Here is a 15,412-nt window from a genome sequence, read left to right as displayed (position 1 = left end):
GCAGTTGAACGGAATAGCCAACTTTATTTCAAGTTTGGGTTTTTGTTCTACTGCACATGCACAGCTCTGCAGAGAAAGAGGAAGCCGGAAGAGGATCGCTCCGCGGGGCTCACTGGAAGAACCCCAGGCCGTTGCAGTTTTGTGCTAATAGGAGCACCGGCACAGGGTTTCAGGTAAGTCAATACAATCACTTGGGGGTACCTTACATTTGGCACCTCCAAGTGCACAAAGACTTTTCTTCTCCTTTGAGCTACTTTTATTATCACACTTGGCCCTAGCTTTCATAGACTGCATTTATAAATATGTGTAAAAGAAAGAAGTACATGATTTACCCAGATTAACCCCATATATTATTCCATTATTATATATTACCATTAAGACATTAAATGGAACAAGTATTGAGGCGGGTTTGAAAGCTGGTTATTATGCAACTAGCAATAGAAAAAGAACTCTTCAGCTATGACAGTTAATTAGCTTATACTTTGACATTATCTCGTTAGTCCCCCCCCAACAAAACTACCTTTTATATGCAGCTTAATTCAGTACAACTGCACTCTAATTGTCCCGTGAAAATACTTGCCTGATGGCCAAACACCATCCATCAACATCCAGTTGATGATTATGAGACGATTATACAGTATAAACCAGACATATAGGGAATCATTTAGCCCCTATTGTAAAATATAAGGATATTTAAAGTCAGTGAAGTGTTCCCAGAACATTTTTTCTGGTTGTGTCTAAGAAACATGAAAATTGACATTCATTCTGCCAACTGGTACAACTCACATGACTTGTGTGAAATTATAGGCTTTGAACATCTGGGAAGAGGATGTATCAGTTAATCAAATTAGGAGATGAATCATGCGACTTTCCATTAATTGTGCAGTAGAAATCACATGTAGACAAGCATGTATTGTCTGCTTGTATATCATCAATGCAGCTTTTATAACCTCACATCTAAATATTGTATGTTTAAATCTATAAGGAATGAGATCTTATTACAATTCTTCATTTAATTATCCTTTGTATTTTCTTCTTATGGCAGTAGTCAAATGGGTGGTACTGTAGCTGCTTGCAAAATACGCCTTTTTCTTTTATCAGAGGGGTGTAACTTTAACACCAGATCTTGCCAGCCCAGGCCCTCCTAAGAGTGCACATTTTGAGCATATCCTCACAGCAGCTATCTCCGTATAATGCTTGCCAATCAGTCGACTTATCCCTTGGCTAAGGTACAGTATATGTAGCTCTGATTTGGCTGAATACGTCAAGAAAATTATTGACCAGTCTTCTTTAAGGTTTATTATGGGGCCAGATTGTTTCTCAGATTGTTGCTCACACATCCATTGATGCACATAATTACATGAGCTGTTAAGATTTTCATGGATTGTATTATTGTTTATCATCTGTAAATGAAATGTAGCTTTATGTAATCTTTATGTAGCTTTCATCCTGTAGGTGTGTAGAAAATTAGGTATGACATATGACCAGGGTAGAGCTAAAAAGCTTATCTGTTACAGCTTGCTTCAAAGTAGCTAAGGTTATGGCACACAAGGTGTTTGATCACTGTAGTGCTCCACGGTAAAACTATGTCGATCAAATGCTCTTCTCCTCTAGCAGTCGCTACTTTAAATACCTGGGAATCACTCTGCTGTTGGCAAATGCTGCCGCAGTCAGGCAGCTATTGCTCGGAAATGTTTTGTGGCTTGGACATGATACAGGAGCTAATAATGTTTATATAGTCTCTGCTTTCTCCAGTTTCAAATAAGATTCATTTTGATTTCCTATCTACAGGTAGACAAAGCCGGAACTGAGGTAAAGGATGGTCAACATCGTTATGATGGATCGGTCGTGATTTTAGATGCTGGGGCTCAATATGGAAAAGTTATCGACCGGCGTGTTCGAGAGTTCTTCGTGCAGTCTGAAATTTTTCCATTGGAAACGCCTGCTTTTGCAATCAGAGAGCATGGATTCCGGTAGGAGGGCTGTATGTTTCTTTTCAAGATGCTGGTTTTTGGTATTACTGTAGCTGTATTCTTGTAAAATAGGAGCCTGTAAGTAGCAGGTTTCAGATGGCTGCACAGTCAGATTTAGGCTGTTGGACATATTTTGCATGGTTGGCTTGATATGAATTTTGTGTTTGTTAGTCACAAGAGTCATAGTTCTGTTGCTAAAAACTTCGACTTTATCTAAAAGACTAATCTTGTACAGTAGTGATGTGTGGGTTGTGAAAAGTTCGACCGAACCCTGACCTGCATCTGGCTTCCCTCCTCCTTTTATAGACCCGCAACAACCCAACCCGCCAATAACATCACAAAAGGGGTGGGGTGGCAGGCTGGCGCCTATAAAACCGGAAGTCAGAAGCCTGCAGTCTAAGGTCGTGGGCAGGGAGAGCAGGCAGAAGAGCTCAATCTGAACCTGCCCGCGACCTGCAAACGGTGCAGTGAGGTCGGCCTGAACCCTCCCGACCTGCAAGTAAACCTTGCAAGTATCTGGCCGGCCTGCACATCACTATTCTGCAGCCAACAATAATAATATGTTTGCAAATGAACCTGTGAAATGCAAACTTAGAGCAACTCATGATCCAAATCGGTTCACCTGTGGAGTAAATGGTAACACTACAAGTGTTTGGGCATGCTCTCCCTCTTGTCAATTCATTAGAATGGCTTATAGGCTGGTCCAACTATCCACATTTGTGGCCTGATTGCTCAGATATCCAGCCAGTCTTCATGTAAAATGATTGATGCACTATTAGGAACATGGCTAGGGTGTGGCAAAAAGCTGTCTATACATTTATGTAATTCAAAAAATTTTCTGATTCAGCTGATACTTCAGTAAGGAACGCATACTCCCCAACCCCCTTGAAACTGTAGCGGCCTCTCTTTAGAAATTAAATTCTTTATCCCATTTAGGTATAGACTTTTCTTCTGAGCTCTTTTGCAAATAACCTGAATTATTTTCTTCATAACTGATATTAACAGCAGTGCTGTGCTAAGCACCATCCACCAAAGGGTTAAATGACTGCTGCAATCTCCAGATGCATCTCTACACAGTTCTCTCCTTCTTTCTCACATTTTAAGAATAGCCAAACTGACTTGAAGGGAGAGAACTGTGCAAAGATGCTTCCAGAGGCATTTGGACAGTTCTAAAAGATGCTCTTCCATAGTAAACCTGTGAAGAGCTCCTACATTTGCAGACTTATCAGTGTGGTGATCTTTTTGCAGGGCTATCATCATATCAGGAGGACCAAATTCTGTGTATGCTGAAGATGCCCCTTGGTTTGATTCTGCTATATTTGCAATTGGCAAACCTGTACTTGGAATCTGCTATGGCATGCAGGTATATATAACAAGCCTTACATTACCTACACACGTTTTGATTGAATTCCCAAGATTTAGATTCACCGAAGATTGTTTTTTGAAGAAGGTCCAGGCTTTGCTATTTTTTTTTCTATGTTATTGGTAAAGTAGTACAATTTTCTTTATCACCTATGAGGCTATTTTATAGTCTTAGTTCATTAAATTACATAATTGCAATGGAAGGCTTAAAGACTGTTTTACAGTACTGTAATCACTGCAGAACTATAAAAGCTTAAGGCAATCTTTTTCCCATATTTCTTGTAAGCTGTCATGGGGTCAGTTTAGGGCTCATTTACTTAGGCAGTCATGGTGTCAATCTACACCATTCAGTAAAGATTCTTGGCTTCAAAACGGCTCCTTGGAATTTCAACTAATTGTTCTCATCACATCTACATCTGTCCTGCCCCTATTATTGGTTGTTTATTTGGATGGTTTACCCTCCAAACATGTATTTTATTTTTTTTAGTTAATTTGTTTATAAATAGTACACCAGACATATTGATCCTTTTCAATGGACTTATACTTTTTGTTTTTGACTATTTTTATATTTATGGCTAAAAGGTTATTTTTTTTCTGTCTTCGGATGCAATCTGCCTCTAAATTACACAGTTCAATTGCACAGTCCATAAAGCTGGCCATAGACGCAAAGATCTGAGCGTACGAATCATGGTACGATCGGACTTCCCCATCTCCCGACCTGCCACTAACCATTCCAATCAAATAAAGTGCAAAAGTCCAGATCAGCCGAAGTTCTGCCCCTGACCACAATCATACGAAAGTTATGTCCGACCAAAGCTAGTGACAGTCTCCCTCTGAAAATCGTACGATCGACAATACATGCAGAGATATTATCGTCAGCCGACAAATCTTTTAACCTGTCTGAACAAAAAACGACGGACGAAAAATATCGGGACTCTCCACACACGGTCGGAAAATCGTACGAACCCTCGATTCGTACGATCAGATCTTAAGTATAGCTAATGCAGTGAAATAAACCTTTTCCTTCTCTACAACACTTAACTACAAAATATTATTTCTTTTTAATAGATGATGAATAAAGTTTTTGGAGGCACAGTTCATAAGAAAAACGTTAGAGAAGATGGAGTGTTTCCCATAACTATTGATAATACATGTTCTTTGTTCAGGTAAGAGTCTACTTGTGTTGATAAAGACAAGAGGTCCTCCGCACTCAACCATTATCAATATATATATAGAAATATATATCTATAATATTATGTGCATTAAGCTACTAAAAATGGCCTCCCCTTACAACAAAACCTGGATTGTTTGTCCATATACAGTAGAACTCCAATTTTACATCCCCAGATTTTATATTTTCCAAGTATTTACACGGTCAAGCTGCGTGAAGCTTTACTGGATTGGGGTTCTACTGTATTGCAATAAATTCAAGCTGGTACAGCTACCTATGTTACTGTTTGACTAATAGTTGTTATTTTACATTGAAGTGCATAATTAAAGTGTAATTGAAGTGTCCATGAATACGTTAAGCTTTTTTTTTTCTTTTTTTTTTATATATACATTGTTGTTTTTTCCCTTCAGTGGGCAGAATTTTGGTTCTGTTCGTTTTGATAAGTTGCATTTTAAAAAAAATACAAAGCTTTTAGAATTTCATAGAATTTCAACAGCACACCTTCCCCAGGTTCTTCACACATGTGAATTAAAAATAATATGCAGAATAGGGTGACCTGCTAGAAGAATTAAACTGCAAGCGTTTTTTTGCTCACACACAAAAGCCGGTGTTGCTATCCTGTTAATAGTTAGAATCATAATTTTGCTGGTTATCTATATTTGGGTTATTGGTTTTGTCAAGGCTGAGAGTCGTTTTATCCTCTTGTTGTGTCTGTCGTGTAAGTGAAATATTATAATTTCAGAGGCCTGCAGAAAGAGGAGGTTGTGTTGCTGACACATGGAGATAGTGTGGACAAGGTTGCAGATGGCTTTAAAGTTGTTGCGCAGTCTGGAAACATAATAGCAGGTGTGTATATGGTCATTATATATTAGCTCTTTTTTGGCAGTTTTTAATTTAAACCAACTATATTTTTAAAAATCCAGTATAATCCTATAATCAGCTGGTTTCAGGGCATAACTACAGAGGAGACAGACCATGAGGCTGCAGTGGAGGAGGGGTGCATGAGGTCCAAACAAAGAGCAATTTTAACATATATTGGTAAAACGGGGGCCCTGAAATTAATTTGCTATGGGTCCCAGTAACATCTAGTTGCACCACTGGTTGGTGTTGGCATTTAATTTACAGTATTACCTCAAGCATTCTCAGGGTGATGCAGCAACCAGGATCCTTAACCCTGATAGAACTTATTCCTTATTCCTAGTCTGCATTTAGCGTTGCCTCAGAAAGAAATAAAGGCCTTATCCCAAATGATTCGTTTTACTTTTTTTTCTTCTCAATTTATTAAGGCAAAGTGCTGTGGCCATCTGTTATACAGTCTACCCAGCAGCATGTCCCACTAGTAGCGCAAGAAGTAATAGAGGCAGATATAGAAAACCATAAAAACCTTGTACTGTTTCTTGCCATCTAGCTTTTATTGAAATCTTTTATATGTGGTGAATCAGTGTGCTTGTTTAAAATGAGCATAAACATAATATTCCACCCTATGTCCTCCAAGTGTGCTTTAATCTCTCAGTGCAGTTATACCTACACAGTGCCCATACCTCTCAGATCTCTCTCTCTCTCATATAATCACACTGAGCCCTAGCGTTGGTGATATAGTTGCTAATCTAGTGTCTCAAGCTTCAGTGCCAGGTGACTAGACATGTTTGTGCTTTTAATTCTCCTATTACCAATAATTTAAATAAAATGGAGCCTATGGAAGATGACCTTCCTGGATAACCTGGATTTATATGCAGCCTTTCAACCAAGACAGTGGAACACCCTCTGCTGTATTAAATCCTCCATTTCAGCCTTGGTTTTTTGTACTTATTTAATACTTCCCTTCATATAACTACTTGGATATACAATCTACTCTTCATCATGCAGTAAAACTATTTTCCTTAGATTGATTATTCTTTGTAGTTAGAAAAGCATCTATTCATTTCTAAACCTGAGCTCTACTGCTTTATGTGCACTGACTCCCACATTTCAGTTTAACATAAAGGAGAACTAAGCCCTAAAAATGAATATGGCTAAAAATTCCATTTTTTTTTTTTTTTATTCTGAACGCTTACACCAGCTTAAAGTTTCAGCTTGTCAATAGCAGCAATGATCCAGGACTTCAGACTGTCACGGGGCACCATTTTGGAAAGTGTCTGCGACACTCGCATCTTCAGTGGGCTCTGAGCAGCTGTTGAAAAGCTAAGCTTAGGGGTCGTCGCAAATTATCAAGTAGAAAATGAGGTTGGCCTGTAATATAAGATGATGCTACAAGGCTGATTATTAGATTCTTATGCTAGTTGCACTGGTTTCTGTGCTTCCATGTAGTAATTATCTGTATTAATTACTAATCAGCCTTATAGTGTGAGTTTGTGACATTTCTATTCTACGTGTACTGTATATTGTGAGTGGGTCCCTAAGCTCAGTAAGTGACAGCAGCACAGAGCATGTGCAGTGAATAAGCAGAAAAGATGTTGGGGAGCTACATCTTTGGAGACACAGATCTTTACTGCTGAAGGCTGTGGTTGCCTTGGGCTGGTACTGAAGCCCAAAACATAACGTACAACATTCTAGCCTACTTCTGTAGTTAAATTTAGTTCTCCTTTAAAACTAAATATGCTGCTTGCATGATACAGTACAGTCGTTGACATCCTGAAGCCCTTGTATAAACACTTCACATGTATAGCATGCCTTACGGAAAAGGAACATAAATCATAAAATGGGTTAACATATTACAATAGTGTCCTGGCCATTCATTGTGTTCAGACAATACTTTCCACATTTCCAAATTATAGAAATGCAAAGTAGATCGAAGGCTGTATTATTTTTTAATGTGTGCCATTTGTACATCTAAAGGAATAGCTAATGAAGCCAAGAAGCTTTATGGTGTGCAGTTCCACCCAGAGGTTGGTCTAACAGAGAACGGGAAAGTGATGTTGAAAAACTTCCTGTATGATATTGCTGGATGCAGTGGTACCTTTACTGTACAAAACCGAGAAGTAGAATGCATCCGAGAAATTAAAGAAAAGGTTGGCTCCTCTAAGGTTTTGGTGAGTACTTGAATGGAATCTATAACATGCATTACAAATGAGCTTTCTGCATTACATGTATGGTATAAGAAATGTTATATTACATGTATGGGTTCTTTTTTGTGTGAAGGGACTTTTGGGGCACCTATATATGTTTCTTACAATTGTATTTTTCCCCCACTACTTTTTATATACATGAGTGTGTTTTATTAGTTTAATCAAAATTTTATATAAAATTATGTGAAATGGCAGATTGATTTGTGGCAGGTTGGGGGCTGCACTTCTATTCTGTAGCCGCAAACCCCTTTCTTGATTAACATATTGCGACTCATAACGTTAATATGGATATAAAATGTTCAATGTGCAATGTTTTACAGGTTTTACTGAGTGGTGGTGTGGACTCCACAGTATGCACTGCTCTGCTTAATAAGGCATTAAATCAAGATCAGGTAATTGCTGTGCACATAGACAATGGATTTATGAGGAAAAGAGAGAGTCAGTCCGTGGAGGAAGCCCTGAAAAAGCTGGGAATCCAAGTCAAAGGTGTGACAATTCACTTGATTTGTGTTGGTTTTTCACTTTTATTTCTCAGAATTTGTAAATAAAACACAATAATCTACAATTACTATTATGTTGTCCACAGTTGTGAATGCAGCCCATTCATTTTACAATGGTACAACAACATTACCAATATCAGATGAAGACAGGACACCACGTAAAAGAATCAGCAAAACTCTAAACATGACCACAAACCCTGAGGAGAAAAGAAAGATTATTGGAGATACATTTGTCAAGGTATTTAGGTTTACTGAGAGCAGCCACATGAGCTGTGTATTGTATGTTTTTTAACCATTTTCTTACCCACCAACACACTTTTTATAGTTGCATCTGAAAACACATATATGTATTCTAATGCCTCGGCACAAGCAAAGCCTGCGATATCATATATATAGTGTGAAAATTGTCAGGATTGCCTTTACTTATAGAAGTGTGTTTGCTAACAGATTGCCAATGAAGTTATTGGTGAAATGAACCTGAATCCTGAAGAAGTATTCCTTGCACAAGGGACGCTGAGGCCAGATTTGATTGAAAGCGCCTCTCTTATTGCCAGTGTTAAAGCTGAAGTTATAAAAACACATCACAATGACACAGAACTCATCAGGAAGTTGCGGGAAGAGGCAAGGAAATTTTCATTATCTACTACTTTTTTTTGCGTTTAAACAATATAATGGAGTAGTTTTTTCATGGTGCTTTAGAGCATTGGGCAATGATGGTTTATAGGTAAAATAAGCTATAAAAGTAATGTTATGTTTGTTTAATAGTGAAGGGCTTCTGTACAAAACAAATCAGGTAGGTAATTCAAAATAAGGAGCATAAAGACAAAAGTTCTGAGATGGGAAAGATCATGGAAGTGGTTAGTGTGGCAAGGTGGAGAGGAACAGAAGAGTTGGCCAGGCTGTATGGAGGCACAAGTAGTGGGGTGCAGAGGAATTAAAGAAACTGAAAGGCTTGAGAGAGATTTTGTAAGTTATTTTTAGTTTGATGTGGAGCCATGATAATAATGTAAACATCTGAGGAGAGTAATTTTAATGATACAGACAAAGTATCAGTCTGTAGGGAATATACAGGTGGGGAAACACATAGAGCACTTGGTTTACAAGGAGGTAAAGGATGTTCAGCAGGTTCACTGGTGTAAAATCTGCTGTTGTGAACTTGCACTTAAATATACCAGTGATTTCTTCTGCTATTGCTTTTATTTGGAGTATAGCGAATCTGCTTAAAGGAACAGTAACTAAAAAAAATAAATAAACCTGTTTTAAAGTAATGAAAATAGCATGTGCTGTTGCCCTGCACTGGTAAAACTGATGTGTTTGCTTCAGAAACACTACTATAGTTCAAATAAACAAGCTGCTGTGTAGCAATGGAGGAAATTGAAAAAAGGCTATATGGCAGAAATTGAAAAAAAGTCTATATGGCACAGGTTAAGTAGTGGATAACAGATAACACCATTATGTTCTACAGAGCTTATCTGCTATCTGCTGTGTAACCTGAGCCTTTCCTTTGAATGGCTGCCCCCATTGCTACACAGCAGCTTATTTATATAAACAAAAGCAAACACAGCAGTTTTACCAGTGCAGGGCAACACTGCATTATATTTTTATTACTTTAAAACCCTTTTTTGATGTTACTGTTCCGTTAACTAGAATTGCTAGAAACAAGTTGATTGTTTTAAAATTGTGAGAAGCCAGAGGAGGAAGTTCACTGCACTTTTGGTTAAGGTGCATATTATTTGAGCACTAAAGTACATTTGCTGTGGGATGAGACAAGTAAAACATTTTTTGGTGTGTTTTCAAAAATCCCAGCATTAATTGAGCAGGACATGAATGTAATTTGCTTCATGTAAAGTGGCTGGTGACAGTAATGACTAACACCTCTAAACATAGTCAATTATTGGATTTTTGACACATCAGAAGGTTTTTTTTTTTTTAGGGTTTTTTTCCCCCCCTTGAAAGTGAGGACAAATTATGATGCCTGTTATTTTGCAAGCAAAATAGGTTAACCAAATACCCTCTTTTCATGTGCAAATCTCTTTTCATCCTTAGGGTAAAGTGATTGAGCCATTGAAAGACTTCCACAAAGATGAAGTAAGAGCGATGGGCAGAGATCTTGGCCTCCCTGAAGAGCTTGTCTGCAGGCATCCGTTCCCAGGTATCAATGTGCTGCTTTTCAGACTTACAAAGAGAAAAACAAAACCCTCTATCAATAAAAGGCAATATAAAGCGGGACAAAACAAACAAAAAAATAAAACACTGCCAAATAGAGGAGCAAAAATAAATAACATAAATAATAAATAAAATAAAAATAAAGTTGTGCAGAAACTAAGGAAAAATCCGCTATTTTTTTTTAATTTAATTTCTACGTCTACATTTAATAAGCGATGAGCAAACAATTTTATGTCCATTCCAGCGAAGTCTCATAACATTTAAGGGCAACGTAATGGGAAAGGTCTATCAATCTATCCAATACCTGTACTTGCTTTTAACATTCAAACATTTGATCTGTAAGTGCTATCTATTAAATTCCCTTCCAAATCTATTAAGCAGAAGTGCTAAAAATCTTGATCATTTCTTTTATTTTCAGGACCTGGCTTAGCAATTCGTGTGATCTGTGCTGAGGAACCTTACGTTTGCAAAGACTTCGCAGAAACCAATAACATATTAAAAATAGTTGCTGACTATTCAGCAAGTGTTAAAAAGGTACCTTATTTTATGTCTTGTATTTTGTATCTAATATTAGTATATATTAAACTTTATTTACTCAACTTCTTTCTGGCAGTAGTAGCTTAGAAGAAGTTTAACATTGGGTTATGCACATAGTTTTGTTTTGTTTCTCTTGCAGCCACATACGCTTTTACAGAGAGTCAAAGCATGTACATCTGACGAGGACCAGGAAAAACTGATGCAAATTACAAGTCTACATTCACTTAATGCCTTCTTGTTGCCTATAAAAACTGTTGGAGTGCAGGTTGGTCTTCAATAATATTACTTGGAGACAGTTTGAAGCATATTTTAAATGTCCCTTGCTGTATTCTGTACAGATTAAAATAAAATTGAACCATTTAGCAGAATGTACATAACTTAGTTGTGCATCTTCTAAGTTTTCTGTCACTTACCGTAATGCATGACAATTTAATCGGTATTATTCTGTAGTTAATTGGATTTTACAGGGATGGGATTCATTATCCGTAAACCCATTATCCAGAATGCTCTGAATTACCGAAAGGCTGTCTTCTATAGACTACATTTTATCTAAATAATCCAAATTAGATTTCCTTTTCTCTATATAAATAAAACAGTACCTTGTACACTATCCATACTAAGATATACTTAATCCTTATTGGATGCAGAACCAGCCTATTGGGTTTATTTAATGTTTAAATTATTTTCTAGTATGAAGATCCAAATTACGGAAAGATCCATTATCCGGAATGCCCCATGTCCCGAGCATTCTGGATAACAGGTCCCAATACCTGTACCTCATTAATGTAACTTTAATTATGCCTGACAGTTGACAATAGATATAAGTCTAAGGTTTGGGTCTAAAGTGAGTGATTCCTGACTGAAATACACACAGTCTGCACAATGGCTTGATATTGTTTTTGGGCTGCTGTTTCATACTGATCCATGTGGTCCATCAATTACATTGGTGGACTTACCATACACTAGGCCAAATGCTAAGACTATTCATCCTCATAAATTAATTTAATGCTAGCTTGTGTATGGTCAGTGTAACTATTTTAACAGTTAAATGTAATTTTTTTGAACTACATATAATAAATGAGTTGGAAGTGGGTGTTAACATTTGCACATGCCACAAATAATACTTTCTTTGTTCCTTTTTTTTAAATTTTGGTGCAATAAAATGTAACTGTGCAGTAACAATAGCAAATATGTTGTTTTTGAACAGTCTCCGGCAGTAGTTGTTTACTACTTTTTCTCTTACAATATTAAATATGTAGTGGCTAGTAGTGCCCTTTTGCATTCAATTGTAAATCATATTTGCAAAATATTTTGTCATTTAAGGGATATAGTTTGTCCTGTAAATATAATGGCTAATGTATGTCTCAATGATGTCTCTGGGAAAGGAAAAAGAAGTTTGCTTTTTGTTCTCCAGGGGGACTGTCGCTCTTACAGTTATGTGTGTGGAATTTCCTGCAAAGATGCCCCACACTGGGAAACTCTAATGTACCTGGCCCGGCTAATACCTCGCATGTGTCACAGTATCAACAGGTAGTTCATCCATCTGCTATTCTACTGTTGATTTTTATGTTTTATGTACAGTGCAATCATGTCATTTGTTTAGTATTGGTGTGTGTGTGGCCAGATATTATGATGGAACACGCACATCTGCCATAATGTAACTCCTACATTAAGGGGCAGATTTATTAAGGTTCGAATTGTGGTTTACACAAAAATAATTGAGTTTTCGAGATTATTTTGGAGTTCAGGTTCAGGTTAAAAAAAAGTTTTTCAAGATTTATTATAAACTGACCCTAGAAATAGCTTGAATCCAAAAATACACCAGTCGAGGTCATGTAGAAATCAGTTTTTTTTCCAAGGAGTTTCACTTCTCAATCGAGTTTTTTTCCGTGGAAAATTAGATTAATTTGAGTTTTCGGGTTGTTAACCCCTGAACTCTCTCTGATTCGAGTTTTTTCGTAAATTAGAAACCATTTGAGTTGAGAGTTCATTCGAGGTCTAAAAAACTCTAAAATTCAACCTCTAATAAATTATTCCCTTAAATGGTTTGTCCACATGCTAAAAACAAGATACGTGAAGCAATAGGAAGAGCAAGTGTATGTAAGGATAAGAGTTTAAAGGAGAAGGAAAGCTACGGAGGCATTTTATTGCCAATAGATTAGCTGCAATAGTGCAAGCTAGAATGCTATATTTATTCTGTAGAATATTTTACCATACCTGAGTAAAAAGCTCTAGAAACTCTGTTTGTTTAGGATAGGAGCTGCAGTATTAATGTGGTATGACATCACTTCCTGCCTGAGTCTCTCCCTGCTCTGGGCTCAGATTACAGTAGAGAAGGGAGGGGGAAGAGGAGCAAACTGAGCATGCTCTTGCCCAGGGCAATGAGGTTTAAGCTGAAGGCAGGAAGTCTGATACAGAAGCCCATGTGTACACAATAGAAGGAAAGAAATGCAGTGTTTCTTTTGACAGGGGACTCAGAGCAACATTACTATGGGGGTTTACTGGTATATTTATATGGACCTTTCTGATAAGGCTTACTTAGTTTTAACCTTTCCTTCTCCTTTAAACAGAGTTTGCTGTTGCCATAAAAATTAAGAACCATGGTGATCCACAGCATTTTGGTTGATAGCAGCTGTATTTAAAAGGTTGCAGAGCTTGGTTTTGCTTGAGCTGCCACTGTCTCAGGATAACATGCCAATATTTTCTCTGGTAGCTAAACAGCCCCTTGCAGAAAGCAGGTAGAGGTCTGATATTCTTTAGGGTAGATAGTGGCTGAACAGAAACAGGTTGATGTCTATATATATATATCTATATATCTATATATCTATATATCTATATATCTATATATCTATCTATATATATATATATCTATATATATCTATATCTATCTATCTTGGACCTGGTTCTGTAACTAAAAATATCTTTATACCCAGCCACCTTGTAATTATGTACACTGTTTGCTTTGGTAACATGGAATATTTTTCTTTTCTAGAGTTGTATATGTATTTGGACCACCAGTCAAAGAGCCCCCTACAGATGTTACCCCAACCTTTTTAACAACAGGTGTGCTAAGTACGTTACGGCAAGCAGACTTTGAAGCTCATAATATTCTAAGAGAGTCTGGTAAGCAAACATCTTTATGGAATATCGCCTCACATACAACTTTATCTTTCTAATGTATGAAATGCAGAATTTAATTTCATAAGCAAATCACTTCCAAGAACAGCACTTTTGTGTACGGTATTCGCTTGTCACTTCCAGTTCTGGGTCATCGTCGTTATCTGCTTTCACTATTGATTTGTGTTCATGGGTTTTAGAACTTCACTGACTCCACACTTTCCTATATGTATTCTGTTGCCTGTAGTTCACACATCTCCACAATAGCTCGTATGATGTAGTTTCTAGCTCTAAGGGCACTTTTTGTTGGCTTAAACCTCCCAGTCCCCTCTCCCGATAGACAAAAGAATACACTGCTTATTCTCATTTCCATTCTTCACACAGGTTATGCTGGTAAAATCAGTCAGATGCCAGTTATATTAACACCTCTGCATTTTGATCGCGACCCTTTGCAAAAGCAACCTTCGTGTCAAAGATCTGTGGTTATCCGTACTTTTATCACCAGCGACTTTATGACCGGAATTGCTGCAACTCCGGGCAATGAGATTCCAGAAGAGGTATAGTTTTTCTATATACTGCTGCTTATTAAGATAATATAATGTATTAAAAGGTTTGTCATTCCCAGTATGGATATAGATTTCATTTATGTCCATTAACCATTTCAGCAAATTTGACTATTACTAAAAAAAACTAAAGAGGCCTGCACCATCACATGGGCCTGCTAGTTATGTAGATTTGCACAAGTGTTTTTTTATGATTTGGAAAGGTTTACATAGTGTAACACTTTTTAGAAGTACTCAGATTGACTGTGTATCTCTTAGTTATTCTGTTGAATAAATACAAATTTAAATCTACTCCATAGGCCAGCACATTTTGCAAGTAGGCACCTGTTCCCTTCATTGACTACGGTAATTTTATTGCAACGGTCTGTATTTTAGGTCGTATTGAAAATGGTTACAGAAATCAAGAAGATTCCTGGAATTTCCCGAGTAATGTATGACTTGACATCAAAGCCACCTGGAACTACTGAGTGGGAATAATTCACATTTTGTATGGTTTAAAAGTACTGCGTGCAGCTTGATTTATATCACAAAACCATTCCCAGTGTTGACATGCAGTACTGTTTTACAACTGACTGGAGCTGCTACTGTACAAGACATCTGATTCCGTTCCCTGAGCTGAAACCTTCAGTAAGCGTTATGGTGGGGTATATATACCTTATTGGGGCAGAATATTTGTACGGGTAATAAATAATGGCAGCATTGCCTCACTTCAGACAGACTCATCTTGCTTTGCCTTTTGTCTTACAGATTCTGCCTGTTTTCATGTGTTTTTTTTTTTTTCGTTGTTGCTGTCATTTTAATGTTTTTTTTTGTTTTCTTTTGTAAACTGTATAAATAAAAGCAGTTCATTTACATACATGTATTAAGACCATTGCTATAGCCTAATGTAAAATGATCAACTGATGTGAACAACAGCTTTTGAAAAGATTTATTATAAATAAATATTTTGCCAAACGGA

General features: G+C 37.2%; 1 protein-coding gene across 2 annotated transcripts in view; it reads left to right on the top strand.

The window, feature by feature from the left end:
- Positions 1-15,412, top strand: part of gmps.L (guanine monophosphate synthase L homeolog) — a 16,901-nt gene extending 1,489 nt beyond the window's left edge. Inside the window, exons 1-16 of one of the 2 annotated variants that reach the window (XM_018263770.2) lie at positions 1,099-1,229; positions 1,792-1,973; positions 3,222-3,336; positions 4,404-4,501; positions 5,249-5,352; positions 7,342-7,535; positions 7,892-8,057; positions 8,158-8,309; positions 8,519-8,692; positions 10,118-10,223; positions 10,656-10,771; positions 10,914-11,039; positions 12,189-12,304; positions 13,767-13,897; positions 14,276-14,448; positions 14,830-15,412. In XM_018263770.2, coding sequence (XP_018119259.1) covers positions 1,194-1,229; positions 1,792-1,973; positions 3,222-3,336; positions 4,404-4,501; positions 5,249-5,352; positions 7,342-7,535; positions 7,892-8,057; positions 8,158-8,309; positions 8,519-8,692; positions 10,118-10,223; positions 10,656-10,771; positions 10,914-11,039; positions 12,189-12,304; positions 13,767-13,897; positions 14,276-14,448; positions 14,830-14,931 — 2,091 coding nt within the window. In that variant the 5' untranslated portion in view covers positions 1,099-1,193 and the 3' untranslated portion in view covers positions 14,932-15,412. Of the gene's footprint in view, positions 1-1,098; positions 1,230-1,791; positions 1,974-3,221; positions 3,337-4,403; positions 4,502-5,248; positions 5,353-7,341; positions 7,536-7,891; positions 8,058-8,157; positions 8,310-8,518; positions 8,693-10,117; positions 10,224-10,655; positions 10,772-10,913; positions 11,040-12,188; positions 12,305-13,766; positions 13,898-14,275; positions 14,449-14,829 lie in introns of those variants that run through there. The other variant, XM_018263768.2, reaches the window with a different exon arrangement.

This window comes from Xenopus laevis, chromosome 5L, assembly GCF_017654675.1.
Source record: "Xenopus laevis strain J_2021 chromosome 5L, Xenopus_laevis_v10.1, whole genome shotgun sequence".
Lineage (NCBI taxonomy): Eukaryota > Metazoa > Chordata > Amphibia > Anura > Pipidae > Xenopus > Xenopus laevis.
Note: the sequence above shows the minus strand (reverse complement) of the source record. Positions and strands in the feature narration are given on the sequence as shown.